The sequence below is a fragment of the Trematomus bernacchii genome, unplaced genomic scaffold (assembly GCF_902827165.1).
Source record: "Trematomus bernacchii unplaced genomic scaffold, fTreBer1.1, whole genome shotgun sequence".
In the NCBI taxonomy this organism is placed as follows: Eukaryota; Metazoa; Chordata; class Actinopteri; order Perciformes; family Nototheniidae; genus Trematomus; species Trematomus bernacchii.
Genome location: NW_022987477.1, coordinates 3287527 through 3306906, shown reverse-complemented (window position 1 = coordinate 3306906; position 19380 = coordinate 3287527). Strand labels below are relative to the sequence as shown.

Sequence of the window (19380 nt, the reverse complement as noted above, 5' to 3'; positions counted from 1 at the left end):
CAGTATGCAAATAACAAACACTGACAAGAAAAACAGTGACACCTTTAAAAATACATGACAAACTTGTGTAACTTGCTGCGTCCATTAGTTTGTATGCTACGCACATTATATTGAAAAGTACTAATAAAGGAACATGAAGAGTATTGTTTCCTCCTCTGGCCACAGGCAGGCAGAAGCAGATAAAAGTGGAGCAGGAAGGCATCAACAAGTCAGCCAGGATGTAATATTTCCTTGTAGGGCTGAGCAGTCTGACCAACTCATTTGCATGTCCCTCCTTTGCTCCGGCATGTTTACCATGTGGGACAGGAGCTGAATGAGAGCTGCATTTCTCTGCCTGTGAGTTCAGCTCTGCATCTTCACAAAGCGTCCTCTCTGCTGGGAACAACTCCACTGCTGCTGTCCGGGACAATGTGAAACCAGGAGATATACCTCCAATTCCACAGGTGTCCATGTTTCTCTGGTGTGTTTTTGTCCATCCTCTGCTTATTATTTGAGGAGCTGTTGATACTTCCATGGCGTCTGAAGGAGCTCTGGCCAAGAGGAGCAACCTGGCTGCTTCCAGGGTCCACTGGAGCAACATGGACCTCCCTGAGTTCACCCCGGACCAGGACCAGGACCAGGACCATCACGGTACGGACGCCATACAAATATTCTTTGTGAGCCAACAAAACCAGGTTGCAGGTTTAACCTTATTTACAATAAATAAAGTAAAGTTAACCTAAAAGAAAAGTTAGTTTTAATCATTTTCAAAATTGTGCTTTTATATATATTTTTTGAAATTGAACCCATGAAACTCTGAACTTTGTTTGAGTTAACAACAGTGAACATCAGGTTTGCTATTATTGTTGCACAGTGACACAATGTTTTGAGTGTGCAATATGGATAGTACTGGGATGGATAGAACATTGATAATTTTGAGAAAATTGGGTAAGACATCAAAAGCTGTAGCTGATTATATATATGGTTCTTTGAAATCCAGTGGTTTTAATAAAAGCATTAAAGTGGACCTATCATGCTATATTTGAATAATATAGTATAGGACCATACCTATATAAGGCATATTTATACTTTTTTTTTTTTTAAATACCAAACAGATCATGCATTTTAGCTGTTTAGAGTTGGCCCAATAGCCGTAGCGCCACCGTCCTGACGTCAGGACAGTGTTCAAATCTGGATCAGTTTTTATCAGATCCGTTGCAGCCCCTTTTTTAGAGATTTGGGTATGGAGGAAAATAGAGAGGGTTGTGTTTTCTGACACTTGATGAGTTCCCTGGAACACCGGGGACACATATTCATGTATAAAAGACGTACAAAAGTGCATTTTGCATGATAGGTCCCCTTTAAATAAAGAATTGTGGCAAGGATCTAGAAATTGACCAAAATGAGCTCCAGTTAATGATCATATATTGAATTGATGCACTACTTTAACAAAACTCTCATAGCCATGTCACATAAAGGACAACCACTATAGACTCTCCTTTTAGCAGTAACTAGTTATTTACAGACAATTATTTTACTTATTTACCAATGTAGTGCCTGAGCAGCTCTGAGGCTATCCGGCTCTTTATGTGTTTGCTATCAGTGGTTACTTGTCACCGGCATTATTATAATGTGTTGCATCATGTCAACCGCAGGAAATTCGAGCCAGGACAGTGTCAGGAAATGGCTCACCACCACAGAGTGAGTATTAACATGGGAATATAGGCTGCTGTAGTAATGTTCATGCTCCAATTGAATCATCTCTTCTGAACTGTGGAATACGCTTTTCCATTGGTTGCTTGTTCAGTTTCTGCTATGTGCTGTATTTGAAATATACCATATACATATTTGGGTGGTTACATTCCAGGAGCCAAACCATATGTTTATAAAGTACACCGCACACAATTATCATAATGTATTGCCCTCATAACGTGTGCGTATGTGTGTGTGATCTCAAGTGGTGGAAAGTAACAACGTTTATTAACTCAAGTACCAAACTTAAGTACTATTTTGACACCTGTGTACTTCACTTGAGTATTTCAATTGTTTGCTACTTTATACCTCTGCTCCACACCATTTTAGAGGCAATTCTTTTTACTCTTCCACATTTATTTACCACTCCTAGTTACTAGTTACATTTGATATGCTTATATGACATAATATCATATAAGAGTACTGTAATTCAATCTAAATACAAACCAGTATTTTAAAAAGTATACAATTGGCTCCACAGTGTCAAACTGCAACAGTAAAATGCTCTTACATGTATTTGTTGGTGATAAAATCAGGATTATATAATATTTTATGATAATTGAATACTGTGAAAAGAGCCAGTCTTCATAGTGAGCAACTTTACTTGTCATACTTTGAAAACATTTAGCTTATAATACTTCTGTATATTTACTTAACCCTCCTATTGTCTTCGTTTCCCCCCCCCTTACTTTGGTGTTCGCGGTCAAATTTGACCGGTCCTGTTTTAACTGCTATTACATTAACACAAAAACCATTAATCATCACCAAATTTCATTTAACACCCTTTCAAACTGTACATATTGTATCAGACTACTGGTATACATGAAAAACTGCAGTTAATATACAAAGAATAGACACTGAACATGTATTGCGTGTGCCAGGTGTGATCCATGTGGGGGGATGGGCACATAAGAGCGGGACATGTGTCAAATTGTTATATGTGTGTGTGTGTGTGTGTGTGTGTGTGTGTGTGTGTGTGTGTGTGTGTGTGTGTGTGTGTGTGTGTGTGCCAGGTGTGATTCACATGGGGGGATTGGGCACATAAGAGGGGGGGAACACATCTAGTGTGTGTGTATGTGTGTGTGTGTGTGTGTGTGTGTGTGTGTGTGTGTGTGTGTGTGTGTGTGTGTGTGTGTGTGTGTGTGTGTGTGTGTGTGTGTGTGTTTTATCTGATCCGGATGGTTACTAATTCCTTTTCTTTATGGCGGTCATTTTTGACCGGGAACACCATGGGTGTTACAAAGTTGACTAAATCATCCAAAATTCAATGAAAGTGGTGATCAGCAATTTTACACGTTCAAATGTCTACTGTGAAGGATATCATAAAGCCTTAATGCAATCGAATCTAAAACAAAAAAGTTATGATTGATGAAAGTAGTAAATCGGTCAGATTTGACCCGAAGACAACAGGAGGGGTAACATTTTGAATTCAGGACTTTTACTTGTATTTCAAGGAGTGTTTTAAGACCATAGTATTTCTACCTTTACTTAAGTAATCTGAGTGCTTCTTCCGACCCCGTGCTTTCTCAAACCTTGTCCCTCCTTCTAATAAAACGTGACCTGTGTTTGCAGGGAAGATGCAAAGCATGAGCCACTGCAGGAAGCTGCAGGTAAGACCAATGGAAATCCCTTTCTGCTTTCACAACAGGGAGGCGTCTGTCATCTTTATTCTGTGTCAACTTTATATCGTCTTCTTCCCTGTGTGATTCAGCGGCACATGATGGTGAGTAAATGTTTGCTTGGTTCGGATCACTTCTGTAGTAGTTTTAGTGAGTGCAGTGTGATGAGGTTAATCTTTAAGTGATGACTGGCTGGCTAAAAGTGTTATTATGTCACACGAGGCATTAGCGAGTGTGAGACAACGCAGACGAACAGTAGCTGACGTGCGGTATACAGCAGCTGTGCAGCAACAGATACATAACACTGGTTAATAGGATAAGTTCCTGCTGCTTGAGCGTTAGAAATGATAAGAGTTCTCCTTTTTAATCACATTTGTAATGCTCTTTTAAAAATGGTATTGTGTTAATACCCTCCTATCAGTTGGTAAGGAGTGTCTTACACTTCTCCTTTCCATAATGGTCCATTTAAAATGTTCTTAATAATGACAATACTGTGGTTGTGAAATCAAAGGCCTCACTTTAATGAATTTACAGTGTGGATTACCTAACTACACTCCCTCCCAACGGCCCCGAGGCCAGCCCATTCAAACAGCATGCAAATGGTGGTTGAGAAAACCATGGGAACGGCAAATTGCTCCTCATGCGTCTGCTGCCCCCCCCCCCCCCCCTCTCTCTCCGTCACCTTCAAGAAAAGCAGCGCTGCCTTGCTGTTGTTACTCAGGAGAACTCTGTCCACTGTATTGGGGCTGCTGGAGGTCTCAATAGCTCTGAGATTGGGATGTTAACGTCATCAGATCTGCAGATATTTGATCATTAGTCAAAGTGGTTTCACTCAAAGCCACACACTAACCTCACGGTGGCAGTAGAGGCTCCAACAGAAATCATTTTTGGACTGCTAAGAGCATAAATATAGTACTTTTTTTGCTGAAAAGCAGAAAACTGGGACCCAAAAAAAATCTTTCTCTCTACCCTTTCTGATAAATATTTGCTATGTGTCGCGGATTCCTTCCTTTGTTTCGTTCAAGCCACTTTAAAGACTTTATCAGTTGTGATGGTTTGTTTGGCTTCTGATGATGTGATGATTTTATGGGACTCGTGGTTAATTAAAACAAAATTATTTCCAGAGAATTAACAAAGAAAATAGCGCTCTACAATAGTCAAAACTCATGTGAAATGATAAACAAACTAACATCGTCGTTCTTTCTATAATTATATATAACGGTTAAAAACTCTGCAGCTTCTTCCACCCATATCTGTGTCTCTTAAAGGCTGGTGCCGTCTTTCACGATCCCTTGACTACAGAGGTCATAAATAGGTGACACTAATATTTGAACAAAAACACCGTCTTTAAGACTATTGTTTATGTCAATGCATAGCAACTAAAAAGATATATCCAGTCCTAAGCAGAGGTATTATTCTCCTCATTTGTCGAGCCCATGCTGCTGAACCACAACAGAAGTTTGTCTTCCGTCATACAGTATGTTCTGTTTCTCATGTCCTCCGTGTCCTCTCTCTCCGGCAGAGCCTCTGAAGAGGAGCCCCAGCAGTGACGATGACCTGGCCTTGGGGCTAGAAGGTAAACAGCCTCCCGCTCTGGACTTGTAAGGTGACATCTTCAGCAGGGAATCTTTACAGGCACACACACACTCATCCGTTTAGGAAAGCAAGCCGATGATTTATTTATGTGTGGATCCAACACCAACACACACAGAGGATAGCCAGAATCTCCTGTGTATTTACACTGAGGATGGTACTGTGGGTACACACAGGTCCAGACCTCTAAATGGATTGAATATTTTTCCTGAACTGTATATTGGACATTTAAGGGCAGGGCACACCAACTTCATTTGAGAAGTAGTTCATTATCCTCTTAAAATATGAAGCTGCCGGCTACGAGAGTAAAAACAAAACATGGAGAGGCAGCGTTTAGCTATTATGCCCCGACAATCTGGAACAAACTACCCAAATCGTGCACCTCTGCAAAAACTCGTACTATTTTTAAATCGAGACTGAAAACATATCTCTTTGACGCTGCTTTTAATTGAGCTGCTCATATTCGCACTACAGTATGCCATTTAAACATGTATTGTATACCTGTTGTGTTTATTTTATTATCTTTCCTTTTTAATGCCTGTTGTAAAATGCCATTATATAATGTGTTTTTACTGTATTTATTCCTAAAAAGTACTCAAGCAAGCACTTTGAATTGTCGCGTGCTGGAAAGTGCTATATAAATAAACTTGCCTTGCCTTGCCTTGCCTTACATAAAACAAATAATCACTTTTGAGATAATTGCTGATGCGTTTGCATGCATGGTCTATTGTAGCAGATGCAAGAAATGAGCTGGAGATGATAAATGTATTTAAATTCAAATTATTAACACTAAAAGTGCCTAATACCTTTGCATCTGTGTCAAAGCACACAATTTAAACCAGCTTTTTTTTTGAGGACTGCATTCTTGTTTTTGATTTGATTTCACATCCCTCACTTAAAGTCCTGCAGGTTGTCAGTCAGTCAGAGTAGGTCTCTGACATGATGATGTGTGCATTAAAGCAAAAGGTGCAGAAAGAGACAGACTACTTGGTTCTTGACATCATGCCAGTGTCAAATGGATTCTGGGATAGAGAGGCGGAGGCAACTGCCAAAACCCAAACACACAGTGGAGGAAAAGAGCAAAGAGGGGGGGGGGGGGGGGGGGGGGGGGGGGGGGGAGAGAGAGAGAGAAACACTTTCCTAATATAGCTCAAGGAGCCCTGACACCAGACCTGGACAGGATGTGCTGACTCTCAACCAGCTGAGAATCAAGGAGGCTGCCTTCTTGCTCTTACCGATGTCCCCTCTCTGTCATGTCCGGCCTCATGAGTCTGTCCTGATGACATGACTTCTCTCTCCTGCAGCGTCTCTATATGGTAGCCGGGGGGCGAGGACGGTCCAGGAGTTTCTGTGGTAAGGACCTCTCTCTTCTTCTTCTTCTTCTTCTTCTTCTTCTTCTTCTTCTTCTTCTTCTTCTTCTTCTTCTTCTTCATGTTGTTCTCATCTCCTGTCAGAAGTGCGTGCAGAGGGAGGCTGATCTCTATCACACTGGAATCCATGCTAACACTGTTTGAAATGTAACCTATATTTACTTCTTTATTGTTGGTGAAAAGATACTAAAACAGAGCTTCTTGGTTGATTTATATTCCAACAAAATAACTTTCTAAGTGACCAGCGCTGCAGTGTTAGCTCATGTAAGCACATTCCCCATCTGTTCCCTCTTCTAAATATCACTGAAAGCTATCTGCGACACTTCCTACGAAGCCCAGCTCGATCACCCTATATATAACATTCCTTCATAACACAATACAAAGGTTAACACGCCGTACAATCTAATACAAGTTTTGCTTATAGGGTCATGTTCAGTTCAGTGGTTTGCGTAAATTGTTGTTACATCTGATATTTGGTTAAGTCTTTACTTTGACTATTGTAAAATGCTTTCAATGTTATTGATACGTTTTAAAGCTTTATAACTCAAACCCCCTCTTAGGCAGACAAATGGACCACAAACTGGTTTCTACTGTCCAGAGACAGGATGGAACATATTAAACACATTATGAAGATAAACACTTTACATAACTTCACTTAAAGCAGACAGGGCGCTTCATAAAAGCATCACATATAATCTGCGTACAGAAGCACCATTATTCTGACACACCTGGTAACCTTGTTCAAAATAGGGAGAACACTTCAATAGCTGTTCCTGTAATGACTTTAAGATATGAGGAAGAGCTGTTTTTATTACCTATCTGATTACATAACTTTTTAGAATAAATAAATGCTCTTTGTTTGATTTGAACTCTTTGACTGACAGTTGTTGGTTCAGGCCGTGACAGCATCTTCTGGAGCTGAACAGAAAGTTAGACAGATACCTACAAGTCATATTTACCAGGCAAATAAGCTGCACTGCCCACACAGGTTTGCATAGAAAGCGAAAGCATCCGAGGAAAGTTATTACAATGCCCGAGCAGAAAATATGAATCAGCTGGAAGAGGGCAGAAGTATAAACGATCAAGCAACACATGTCACACAGGGTTATGATCGACACAGACCTGCAGCACAATGTGAGTACACACAGCTGATAGCCACTGCATGGCTGCTTTTTATTCTGTGATGTTTGGAAGAGCAGTATTCATTCAGATCTTACACATATGACCTATTTGACACACACTGTTTGTTCTTTCCTATTATTAGCTATCATTTATCAAGCCAGTGATTATCAAACAAGACCAGAAGTTAAGCTATACTACTTATGTTTACCTTGTGTTTGAACGGGGCATGGTTTTGTTACATGCGACACAGTTATAGTAAAACAAGAGAATTATAAATAATCTTACAGTATGATCTTATGAATGATTCCAGTGTCAAATGACAATGAGTGCTCGTAATGAGAAAACAAAAAAAAAGCCATTAATGGATTGAACAATGACTTAGTCCGTCTCTCAGTAGTTCTTCAATCTGAAAGTAAGTCATAACACAAATCACAAATATTACATTTCAAGACACATTTCCTAAAACAGCTGGTCGATGTAGTTTGATTGATCAATCATTACACAATAAGAGATGAATTCTGTATTCTTCGACATGTTAGGATATACAGTATATATAAATATTACATTTTTATGAAGAGCTAATTCATATTTTACAATTTGAAATATAACCTTTCTTTGTTTTGTACTTCCTCAGGTGGAGCCGGTCAAGTCCTTCCCTCAGCCGGTGGAACAGCATCAACTCAACAATCTCAGCTCACTCCGGACCACTCAGGTTGGTTGGACACACACACACACACACACACACACACACACACACACACACACACACACACACACACACACACACACACACACACACACACACACACACACACACACACACACACACACACACACACACACACACACACACACACACACACACACACACACACACACAATCATCATTGGATAATCTGACATGATGCAAAAAAAGGAGTCATTAGAGGCTTTGGTTATTTCCATATCTGGATCATTGCTGCATGGATTTGCTAGGGGGGGGGGGGGGGGGAGACGAGTCATGCATTTACCTTATATCCTGATTTCTGACACACATTCTGTCCTGATCATGGCTCCTTCTCCCTGTGGTCAGTGTGATGGACATCCTGAACCTGTGGAACGACGACCCGGAGGAGGTTCTGCTGGAGATGGGCTTTGGCTGCGACGAGCCCGACCTCTCCGGACGCATCCCGGCTCGATTCATCAACTACCAGTCTCAGGCCAAAGGGATAAACCTGCAGGTGTTTCTGGAGGCCCAGCAGAACCGGCTGGACCTGGAGAACCCAGACGTCAGCAGTAAGTCTGGATTGCAGCACCATGACCACCGGTACATGAATGTGAAGAATCATTCCTAACAAGTGATAACAAGATTTCCCCGTCTTCTCCCTCCAGATCGCTTCAGACAGCTCGAGGTTCTCCAGCAGGTGACCACAGCGTTCTCCTCCCTGGTGGGGCCTTCGTCCCCCCTCAGAGCCCCCCTGGGGAAAGCCCTGACTCCTGAGGCCCGGGAGAAGAGGCGGCACGTGGGCATGCTGTTCAGGCGAGCATCAAAGAAGTCACTCAGCCAAATCCACAACCAGAAGTCTCAGGACCTAACCACACCGGCTGCTGATCCACCTGAAGCTATGCAACCTCCATCCAGCCTTGGAGACAAGAAATCTGCCTTAAAAAGAGCCAAACCTGGACACCCAGAGGCCGTGTGTCTGAGTCCTCTGGCGGAGGAACAAGGACCCGGTCCGGACCCTAATATAGCTGCTTTCACAGTCCAGGAGGGAGCCCTCAGACACGGGCCCCTGACAGAAGGTCAACCCAGACCCCCAGCCAACGTTTTACTGAGGAAGAGGAGCACAGGACCGGCCAGGGAATCATTTGAAATGGAAGAGGCAAGTTGAACTGCAACTGCCACAGATCTCAAAGTGTATTAATTTCAACTCTAACAATAGTATCGTTTGTAGGTTTGCCTGTTGGATGTGAAGAGTTTCTTATTTTCTGACTACCCCGATTTTTTCTTTTACAATGATACACTTTGACTTACAAAAGCTCATATTTACCCTATTTAACACTAGAACCGCCAGAGATTTTTTATACCTAAAACCGCCACCTGGGTCAAATTGACCCGCTATTAGAATGCATTGATTTTCAAGGTAAAATGTTCTTTTATTGAACAGTGAGTTTTGATCGCACAGGGATGAAACGTATACCAATATAATCTGTGGACTCTCAGGGCTCGACATTATAAATGGCCCGCTAGCCCGGAAGCATTATTTAGACACCGCGGCCAGCATAACGTACTTTCAACTCGCCCCACAGCTGTTTGCTGCGGAGCGCAGCGCGAGCAGTCTCCCGTGAGCGGGAGCGCACTCCTTCACTACAGACTGTCTCTATCTCTCTCTCTCTCTCTCTATCTATAACTATCTATCAATATATCTATCCATCTATCTCTCTCTCTCTATCTCTCAATCTACAGTATAAGGAACCGCAGTAGACAAAAGGCGTTGCTATAGCAACATGTCATGTTTATATGAAAAGGGGTGGGGTCAATATGACCCGCTGGGCGGAAATAGGTATAAATGGCAATTTTTTGGGCGATTTCTTCAATCTGACTTCATATTGACAATTTTTAACAACATAGGGTGCTACATAACACACTTTCAGGAAAAGTCACAGACTGGAAGACTTTAATATTTTATTGAAAAAAAGTTACACACAATAAAAAACAGCTCTGGGTCAAATTGACCCGATTGGCGGTTCTAGTGTTAAACACTATATCTCAATCCATCTCTTTTTATTTATTTACCTTCAGCATCCATTCCTGACAATAAAGCATGATGTAAATGCTGATGGTTGGAAAAATCAGTATCTTTGTGTTTTTAACTCAATATTAAACATGTTAGTTGTATGTTAATGCAGTTACTATGAGATATGATTGAAATGAGAGTGGTCAAATATGAGCAGCACCTCCTAATAAAATGCAATCAAGTAGAAAAAAGTCACTAACTCATACCCTTAATATAGACAGTGTTGAATGTATGAACACATTTCTGTAAACTAAAGTTATATCTTAACTAATATGTGATTTGCAGCAGAGCTGATCCAATGGGATTTCAATATGCATTTAATAACTCATACTCCCACTCACATCTCTGTTGTTAATATTGTCATATATATATCTTTCCAGATCCACAGTTTTGATGAAAGTAGTGTGACAGGGAGCTACACAGGAGGAGCAGAACATTTAGGTGGGTCTCTAAACCTATCATTATTTATTAAAGTATTCTCAATTCGCTTGCTTTCTCTATATTGCCACTCCTGAAACACAAGGAGAGTTCCTTAACAAAACGTTATGACACCTGAATGACACTTTTACAACACAGGCCGCTTATTCGACTTGGAAAAGTTTTACATGATAGAACTATCAACGGGAACATAAATATGTAAATCACCGGCATACAGTTTCAGCTTCATTGGACAATCTCGCATGATGCAAAAAATGCAAAGGCATTAGAGGCTTTGGTCATTTCCATATGGGCATCATTGCTGGTTAAACTGCATGGTTTTCTGTCAGGACAAAACATAGTGACATCTCCATGTAACACTTCTATTGGCTATTGCTAAAAAACTTTGTACGTGGGACGGGACATTTCCGACATCCCTAAGCGGTTAACCAATCAGAACAGAGCCGGCCAGCTAACCAATCAGAGCAGACTGGGCTCTGGTTTCAGACAGAGGGTGAAAAAAGGTGCTGCAGCACAGGCAGTATGAAAAATACAGAGCTTTTTGAACATTAAAGCATGGAGACATGTCCCAGTAGATACATACTGACCTGAACATTTGTATAATAGGACCCCTTTAAGTTGTGAATATAACACACTCTCCCTCTTTCTGATTGCTTTCCCTTTCCTCCCCTGTGTGTGAGCAGCGCAGAGTTTCATGCGGTCCACCAGCTGCCAGTCAGACAGCAGTGGGTTTTTAGAGGAGCCCATCATCCCCCCCCTCAGTCAGCAGGCGGCACCGGGACAAGATCTCCTCAAGGTCTCCTAATAATGCACTCCTCTCACAATAAAATGCAATGCTAAATCTGCTGTACCCTTTTAAATCACTCACTCTGACAATGTGCTTCAATGCGATGTACTGCATGTCTCCGGTTGTTTGACTGTCTGTAATGTGTGTTTGGTCGTAAGGCTCTGTCAGGCCTGCTGGGAGGAAGCACTGACAGCCAGAGCAGTGAGAATCCAGACTCCACCTCTCCAACTTCCCCTCATACCGCTTCATCTCTACCGCTCTCGTCATCTCCAACCTCTTCTGGTGCAGACACATCTCTCCTTTCACCAGAGCTTTCGTTAGTTTCCCCCCATTCCCCATCTCCCGTTTTATCGCGTCTCCTGGAATCTAACCTGCAGAGTTTACAGACCCCACGTGATCAGGATCAGTCTTCCTCTGCTTCGCTGCCTGCCTCGTTAACTCCAGATTCAGAGGAGATTAAAACTGAGGACCAGGATGCACCACACCCCCACCTCTCTGGTCCATCCCATGACTCTGAGAGCACAGCATGCCTGAGTGACCCTCCTCCTCCTGCCTCATCTCCCTCTCCAAATTTGGCTTGTTTGTTTTCCTCCTCTGGGAACAGAGAGTCAAACCAGGCTGAGTTGGCTTCACATGGGAATTCCCTCTCCGATTCCTCACCATCCTCGCATCCCTTTTCAACTCCTGATCGTAGTTGTCCACCCCCTTTCTTCTCTGTCCTGGACTCCTCTGAGTTTGAGGAGGTTTGTCCCACACCGCCTTCTCCTAAATCTTCCAGTCCAGTTTGTCAATTCTCATCACAATGCCAGGATGGTGAGGTCGACCCAGCTGTTGAACGAATTCCAGGCCTTTCAGAGCACTCCCAACAGGACAAAGCAAGTCATGATGATAACTTACATCCAGCCCCTCCTGTCCAAGATGTCTTCCAGAGGAATCACCTCCCGTTAGGCTTTGAGGATACCCATCAGACGGGGGGGGAGGAGGGCGCTGACACTGTGCAGACTCCAGAGGTTTACATCCCAGACACAGAGAGCTCTGCAGGCCTGTCAGAAAGTTCAAGATTAGTCTGTGAGGAAGTATGTAACCAAACAGAAATAGATCCGCAGCTCCAGTCCTGTAGTTTGCAAGAGGGGCTTTCAGCTGGAACCAAACCGGAAGACTTTCAAAGGGGATCAGACGGAGAATCACTCACTTCAGTTTTACTTGATGATGTGCCAGAAGCGCACAGCAGAACTGAAGTGGAACCAAAGGGTCTGATCAAGATCGAGAGCTTGGATCTGGTGTTTCAAACCTCAGTGGACGGCTCTGGAAGTGGAAGTGAAAGTGAAGATACGGAGGCGTTTCTTGAGCGGCTTGATAATGAAGGGCGGGTCTATTGGGCGGAACCGATCCAGGTTTCCAATCCGACTCCTGAAGCAGGCAGCTTTGAAACCCCTGACGAATCTCCTGGGAATACAAATGCAGCTTTTATGGATTCTTCTTCATCCACAGGCAGAGACATGACTTCATCGGTGACATCCTCAACAACAATGGACACTAACCACCAGACCTCCTCAGATTCACCCTCCTCTTTGACGCGACCATTAGCGTCCCCCGTCGCATCTTCAAACCTGAAACCGTCAAGTCGCTCCGTCTCTGTCCAGATGTCCTCATCTCCTTCCTCTCATATTGTCCACCGGACGGATGTTCCCTTCACGACTCACTCTAAACGCTCCCCTCTCCCTAGTGTCCTCCCTTTGGACACCTCCAGTCCTTTCCGCGCTGTCCAATCGTGGACAGACCTGCACATCCAACGACACACCCTCACCCAGAAGTTATCACACGGGGGGCTTCATTCTGCCCCATATGAAGTGACCGTATCCACTGGAATGATACCAAACCCTACACCGAACTTCTCCTCGTGTCCATATTTGCCTAAAGAATGGGAGTCACATGACTATCTCCCCGGGATGGCTAGAAATCCTATGTCGGTGTCTGTGGATAAAGGGCTGTGGACCGATGAGGAGGAGGAGGTGGACAGGAATGGAGGGGAATATGAGGACAAGCTTTGGGAGGGTCCTCACACTGAGACCATCGCATGCTGCTCCTCCTGCGACCAGCAGTGTACCTGCAGGCACGGAGAGCAACGGGGGAATATTCCTGTGAGTAACACAATCACCATCATTTCGTTATTCCTCTTTTCTCACTCTTGGATTTATATGTTATGTTCGCTTTCCGTGTCCTTGGTCAGTTCAACTGTTTCTTTTGTATTCACCTAGGTCAGAGTGAATACAAAAGAGTGAGCAGTCCATCTTCCAATGAGTCACGATGTTTCCACTTTGATATAAATAGTATATTTGTTGTTGTATTACCATAGTTCTTGAGATGGAGGCCCATTCATAGCCAGGACCTTATTAACATATCAATGCCTCATTTGCATGTGGAGTTTGTGGAGACAGTGGTGTGTGTGTTGCAGGTACATGAGGTGATACACAAAAGCTGAAATCTTCCTTACTTCTAGGCCTTAAAGGGGACCTATCATGCAAAATGCACTTTTTTAGGTCTTTTCTACATGAATATGTGTCCCCGGTGTTCCAGGGAACTCACCAAGTGTCAGAAAACACAACCCTCTCTATTTTCCTCCATACCCAAATCTCTAAAAAAGGGGCTGCAACGGATCTGATAAAAACTGATCCAGATTTGAAGGCAAGGCAAGGCAAGTTTATTTATATAGCACCTTTCAACACAAGGCAATTCAAAGTGCTTTACAAAAATGGAAGACATTATGAAAATGGCATTTAAAATCAGTCATTAAAAAGAAAAGATAATAAAATAAACATTAAAAGAAAAAATACATGGATAAAAGTTCAAAGTTACAGTGCAGTTTAAGATGTGAATAGTTCAATTAAAAGCAGCGGCAAAAAGAAAAGTCTTCAGCCTGGATTTAAAAGTAGTAAGAGTTGCAGCGGACCTGCAGGTTTCTGGGAGTTTGTTCCAGATATTTGGAGCATAATAACTGAACGCTGCTTTACCATGTTTAGTTCTGACTCTGGGGACAGAAAGCTGACCAGTCCCTGAAGACCTGAGAGATCTGGATGGTTCATAATTTAGCAGTAGGTCAGACATGTATTTTGGGCCTAAACCATTCAAAGCTTTATAAACCAGCAGCAGTATTTTGAAATCTATTCTTTGACACACAGGAAGCCAGTGTAAGGACTTCAGAACAGGAGTGATGTGATCCACTTTCTTAGTGTTAGTGAGGACTCGAGCAGCGGCGTTCTGAATTAGCTGCAGCTTTCTAATAGATTTTTTAGTGAGACCTGTAAAGACACCATTACAGTAGTCGAGTCTACTGAAGATAAAAGCATGGACAAGTTTTTCCAAATCCTGCTGTGACATTAGTCTTTTAATCCTAGATATGTTCTTTAGGTGATAGTAGGCTGATTTAGTAACTGTTTTAATGTGACTGTTGAAACTCAGGTCAGAGTCCATGACTACACCTAGATTTCTGGCTTTATCTGTTGTTTTGAACATTGCAGACTGAAGCTCAGCGCTAACTTTTATACGTTCTGCCTTGGCTCCAAAAACCATTACCTCAGTTTTATCTTTGTTTAATTGGAGAAAGTTCTGACACATCCAGTCATTGATTTGTTCAATGCACTTACTCAGTGTTTGAATTGGAGCATAATCTCCTGGTGAAATTGTTACGTAAATTTGTGTGTCATCCGCATAGCTATGGTAACTTATTTTGTTGTTTTTCATTATCTGAGCCAGTGGTAGCATGTAGATGTTAAAGAGAAGAGGCCCCAAGATGGAGCCTTGAGGTACCCCACATGTCATATTTGTCAACTCAGATGTGTATTTACCTATAGAAACAAAGTTTTTTCTGTCCTTTAAGTAGGACTCAAACCAATTTAGAACTGTTGCCGAAAGTCCCACCCAGTTTTCTAGTCGGTCTAGTAATATGTTGTGGTCAACAGTGTCAAACGCAGCACTGAGATCTAATAATACTAACACTGAAGTTCTGCCACTGTCTGTGTTTAAGTGGATGTCATTGAAGACCTTTACAAGAGCAGTCTCAGTGCTGTGGTTTGGACGAAATCCTGACTGGAACACATCCAAACAGTTATTTAAATGCAAGAAGTTACTCAACTGTTGAAATACAACTTTTTCAATGATTTTACCTAGAAATGGCAGGTTTGATATTGGCCTGTAATTGTTCATTACTGAGGCATCTAGATTATTCTTTTTTAAGAGCGGTTTAATGACTGCAGTTTTCAGAGCCTCTGGAAAAATACCTGAGTGAAGAGATGTGTTTACTATATGAAGTAGATCTGAGGCCATGCAAGGAAAAACATCTTTGAAAAATCCTGTTGGAATAATATCAAGGCAGCAGGAGGAGGATTTCAGAAGTTGAATAATGTCCTCTAAGTTTTTACCATTAATCTGATGGAATTGTGTCATGGTGTTTGAATTGATATTAGGTGGACATAGGGACAACACATTTGCTGTACCTGATGCAGAGGCACTGACTGCTTGTCTAATTTTCTGAATTTTGTCAGTGAAGAAGGAGGCAAAATCATTGCACGCCCTGGTGGATAGAAATTCAGAGGCTACTGACACTGGGGGGTTAGTTAGTCTGTCGACGGTAGCAAACAAGGCACGTGCGTTGTTTTTGTTTTTGGTAATGATGTCAGAGAAGAAAGACTGTCGTGCGTTTTTCAATTCCAAATTATAAAGGCCAAGTCTCTCTTTATAGATTTCAAAGTGAACCTGGAGATTTGTTTTTCGCCACCTACGTTCACTGTCCTGACGTCAGGACGGTGGCGCTACGGCTCCACCAATCAGGAGGAGACAGCCACGGCCATTGCCGTTCGAAAGCGCTGGAGACGCTGTAGTACATATGCCAGGCCTGTAGGTGGTGCTGTTCTTACAGAATCAGCCCTTGCAAAAACAGAGCTAAAAAATGTCAAATTGAGCGAAATGAGGCGTGGCTAAAATGCATGATCTGTTTGGTATTTTGAAAAAAAAAAAGTATAAATATGCCTTATATAGGTATGGTCCTATACTATATTATTCAAATATAGCATGATAGGTCCACTTTAAATGTTTTTATTGTGTGTTGTTGAGCTAACGGTGTGTAAATGCAACTATTATCTATCATTCTTGATTTTCCATATATCCCATTTTCTTGTTATGTTGACAGTACTCTCTGGATGAGTTGGAGGAGATGATACTGTGTCTGCAGCAGTTTCGCTCCGTGCTCAGCAACATGGAGGAGCAGCTCTCTGAGGACCAGGCTGCCGTTTACAGTGCTCTCTCCGACCAGGACAGGTACACAAACACCCTGTTTGCACCCTGACATTTCGACTTTGTGTCAACATTAAGGTTACAATATGTGGCTTTAGTTAGTTAGTTAGTTAGTAGAGCAGGGGCCGGCAACCTTTTTTATATGAAGTGCCATTCAAAAAAAAATATTTTATCAGCGTGCCGACGAGGTGTGTGTGTGTGTGTGTGTGTAGGGTGAAGGTTCAGGACATAGAGGAGCTGAGGCGGGCGGTGCGGCAGGAGGCGGAGGAGCTGGAGCTGCAGCTGAATGAACTCGCCCATCACTACGATGACAGCTTGAAAATGGTGAGACCCTCTTTCACACAAACACACTCACAGACACACACAGGAAAACCAGCTTCCTGTCTTCCAAAACCTTTTATCCCGAGGCACCTGCTGCCTGTAGCCAATCAGGGAGGAGCTCTGGAATTGTTGCCACTTTAACCCAGGTGTCATCAATCAGTCCCTCTTAGAGCTGATCAGTTGTTGCTTTGACAAAATACATGAATCAAATGTGCCCTCTGAAGAGGCCTTTTGAAAACATAACATATAATATTGTTAGTTAATTAACAAGCTAACAACCTCCTGTTTGGAACTGAATAATATAAAAGCAGGAAAATGACCAACAAAGACATCTTAAAGGGGAAGTGCGCTGTTTCTTTGTAAAGGGACAGGCCGGCCCGGTAGAGAAGTCACCCTACAGAAACCTGAAAAAAACATGCACTTCTGTACTATACTATACGCCTCATATTTTTCAACAGATGCACAGCCGTTATGCGCACCTACTCTCAGCATGTGTTTTAAATAGATATTTGATCTATTTTAAGTAGTTTTCTTCTGTATGAACAAAGTGGTATTGCTTGTTTCTGATCAGAAGATGCACAGGCTGCTGGACGAGCAGTCTCTGCTCTGCTCTCAGCTCAGCGTCCTACCTGGAGCGGGACTCCCCTCCTCGAGCCCGGCCCCCCCCGGCAGGACGGTAGCCACTCAGTGCTGCATGCGGCCCGGGACCCCCCCCCGCAGCGGAGGAGACCCTCAGACAGTCCCCCCCTGGATCAAAGTGCCTCTGTGAGGGCCTGGACATGAAGCTGGACATGATGGGCTTCCTGCAGAGAGTAAGACATCACGTTAATATATGAAGGGAAACAAGTAGAGAGAGGCTGACGTGTCAAGGTTCATTGTAGTTTATAGCAAGTAGTCTTTGATACTTTTATATTATTTTGTAAACTCCTGTCATGTTTTTCAGTTGAAGGAGTCTCTGCGTCATTCTGTGAACACAGACTCATTGGAGTAAAAGGTGAGGTTTTTTTATTAATCATTTAATCATAATTTAAATGCATACATCTGATATAGAAATTCATTTATTAACAGAAAACCAATATTTGGGTCAACAAGAAGGTAGAATATATCGCTTTCTTTTCTTTTTCAATGTATCAAAAGTTTACTTATTTGATTAACATTGCAGCTGCATAGTCAATGAAGAACACAGAAAAAGACAACACTTAATGAAGCGGATAAGGATATGGAACCCTAACCCTAGTTTAGACCACATAACAGCCAGTGTTACGAATAAATATTGCAATTTATACCCTAATAAAATGTCATTTTAGGTTTAATTTAAATTGTGCTTGTATATCATCCTGATGTGCAGGTGTCAGTGGTGCTGCCTGAGAACCAGGGGGGTCCTGAAGTCTTCCATTCACTGAAGAATATTTTTTCAGATATACGCCTTTTTGTAATATTTGTTCATATTTTCCTCTAGAACCACTACGAGCTGCATGAGAAGCAAACTTTGTTGTATAGGAAAAATGTGTAATAAAAGAAAAGCAATAACGGCATAGGATAGGCTGTTTAAATCATATAAAAACATGTTTAAAATATATATATATTTATATAAATGTAAGTATTTAATACACACGAGGCCTCTGGTCAGAATGCACAAAGCTTCGTATGAATAATTCCACTACAATAAACCGTAGAACAGTGAAACATGTTTGTGTTCTTTCATGTATGTCTGTATTATTTCATATTGAGGTTGTTTGTTGTGCTGGGGGGACGTTTGGAACAAAAGCTCCAGCGGTCTACAGCACACTTCAGCAGGATGTCTCAATTACCAGAGGATAATCCCCCATCAAGACTTCAAAAGGGTTTGATTATCACAAGGGTCTTTTTGTAGGAAAGAGCTGATATAACTAAAAAGAACACTCCTTCCTGTTCCTGTGCACTTCCATACACGTTTACATGTCAATTCCTATTATTGTATGTATTTATTTGATATGTAAAAAGGATATGTTCCTGAAACTAAACTCTATATATCTTCTTTTTTAGTGATATATTTCAATATCATCAAGCAGTCCAACATTGTTAGCCTGCAATGTTTAATAGCATCTTTGTGAAATAGACGATTTTAAGGTTAAATAATTGATAGAATTATTCTTGAAGGAGTTCTGTTTGTATGAATAAGTGTACAAAGCAAATGAAAATACATATATGATGAGCATGTTGTATAATGTCAAGAAGGAGGTGCGACAGAGGGTTTACTAACAACCCTTTTTTATCGAGTACAATGAGAGGGTGTGTTCAGGTCAGTTTTCTTAAAAGGCGCTAATTAGACTTATATTGATATTCAGCAGCTC

General features: G+C 42.0%; 1 protein-coding gene across 2 annotated transcripts; it reads left to right on the top strand.

Moving 5' to 3' along the window:
• The first annotated feature begins 210 nt into the window (after positions 1 to 210).
• On the top strand, positions 211 to 19363 carry itprid1 (ITPR interacting domain containing 1). 2 transcript variants are annotated; one of them, XM_034149683.1, is made up of 16 exons: positions 211 to 630; positions 1635 to 1680; positions 3304 to 3341; positions 4873 to 4926; positions 6248 to 6296; positions 8070 to 8147; positions 8508 to 8710; positions 8807 to 9297; positions 10593 to 10653; positions 11334 to 11446; positions 11596 to 13578; positions 16623 to 16750; positions 16939 to 17050; positions 17630 to 17859; positions 17991 to 18041; positions 18396 to 19363. In XM_034149683.1, the coding sequence occupies exons 1-14, from the start codon at positions 513 to 515 to the stop codon at positions 17828 to 17830; spliced, it is 3675 nt and encodes a 1224-aa protein (XP_034005574.1). In that variant the 5' UTR covers positions 211 to 512; the 3' UTR covers positions 17831 to 17859; positions 17991 to 18041; positions 18396 to 19363. The 2 variants fall into 2 exon arrangements, with proteins under 2 accessions (XP_034005574.1, XP_034005579.1); XM_034149688.1 differs by having other exon boundaries at positions 212 to 630; positions 17619 to 17859; positions 18396 to 19362.
• The last annotated feature ends 17 nt before the right edge of the window (positions 19364 to 19380 follow it).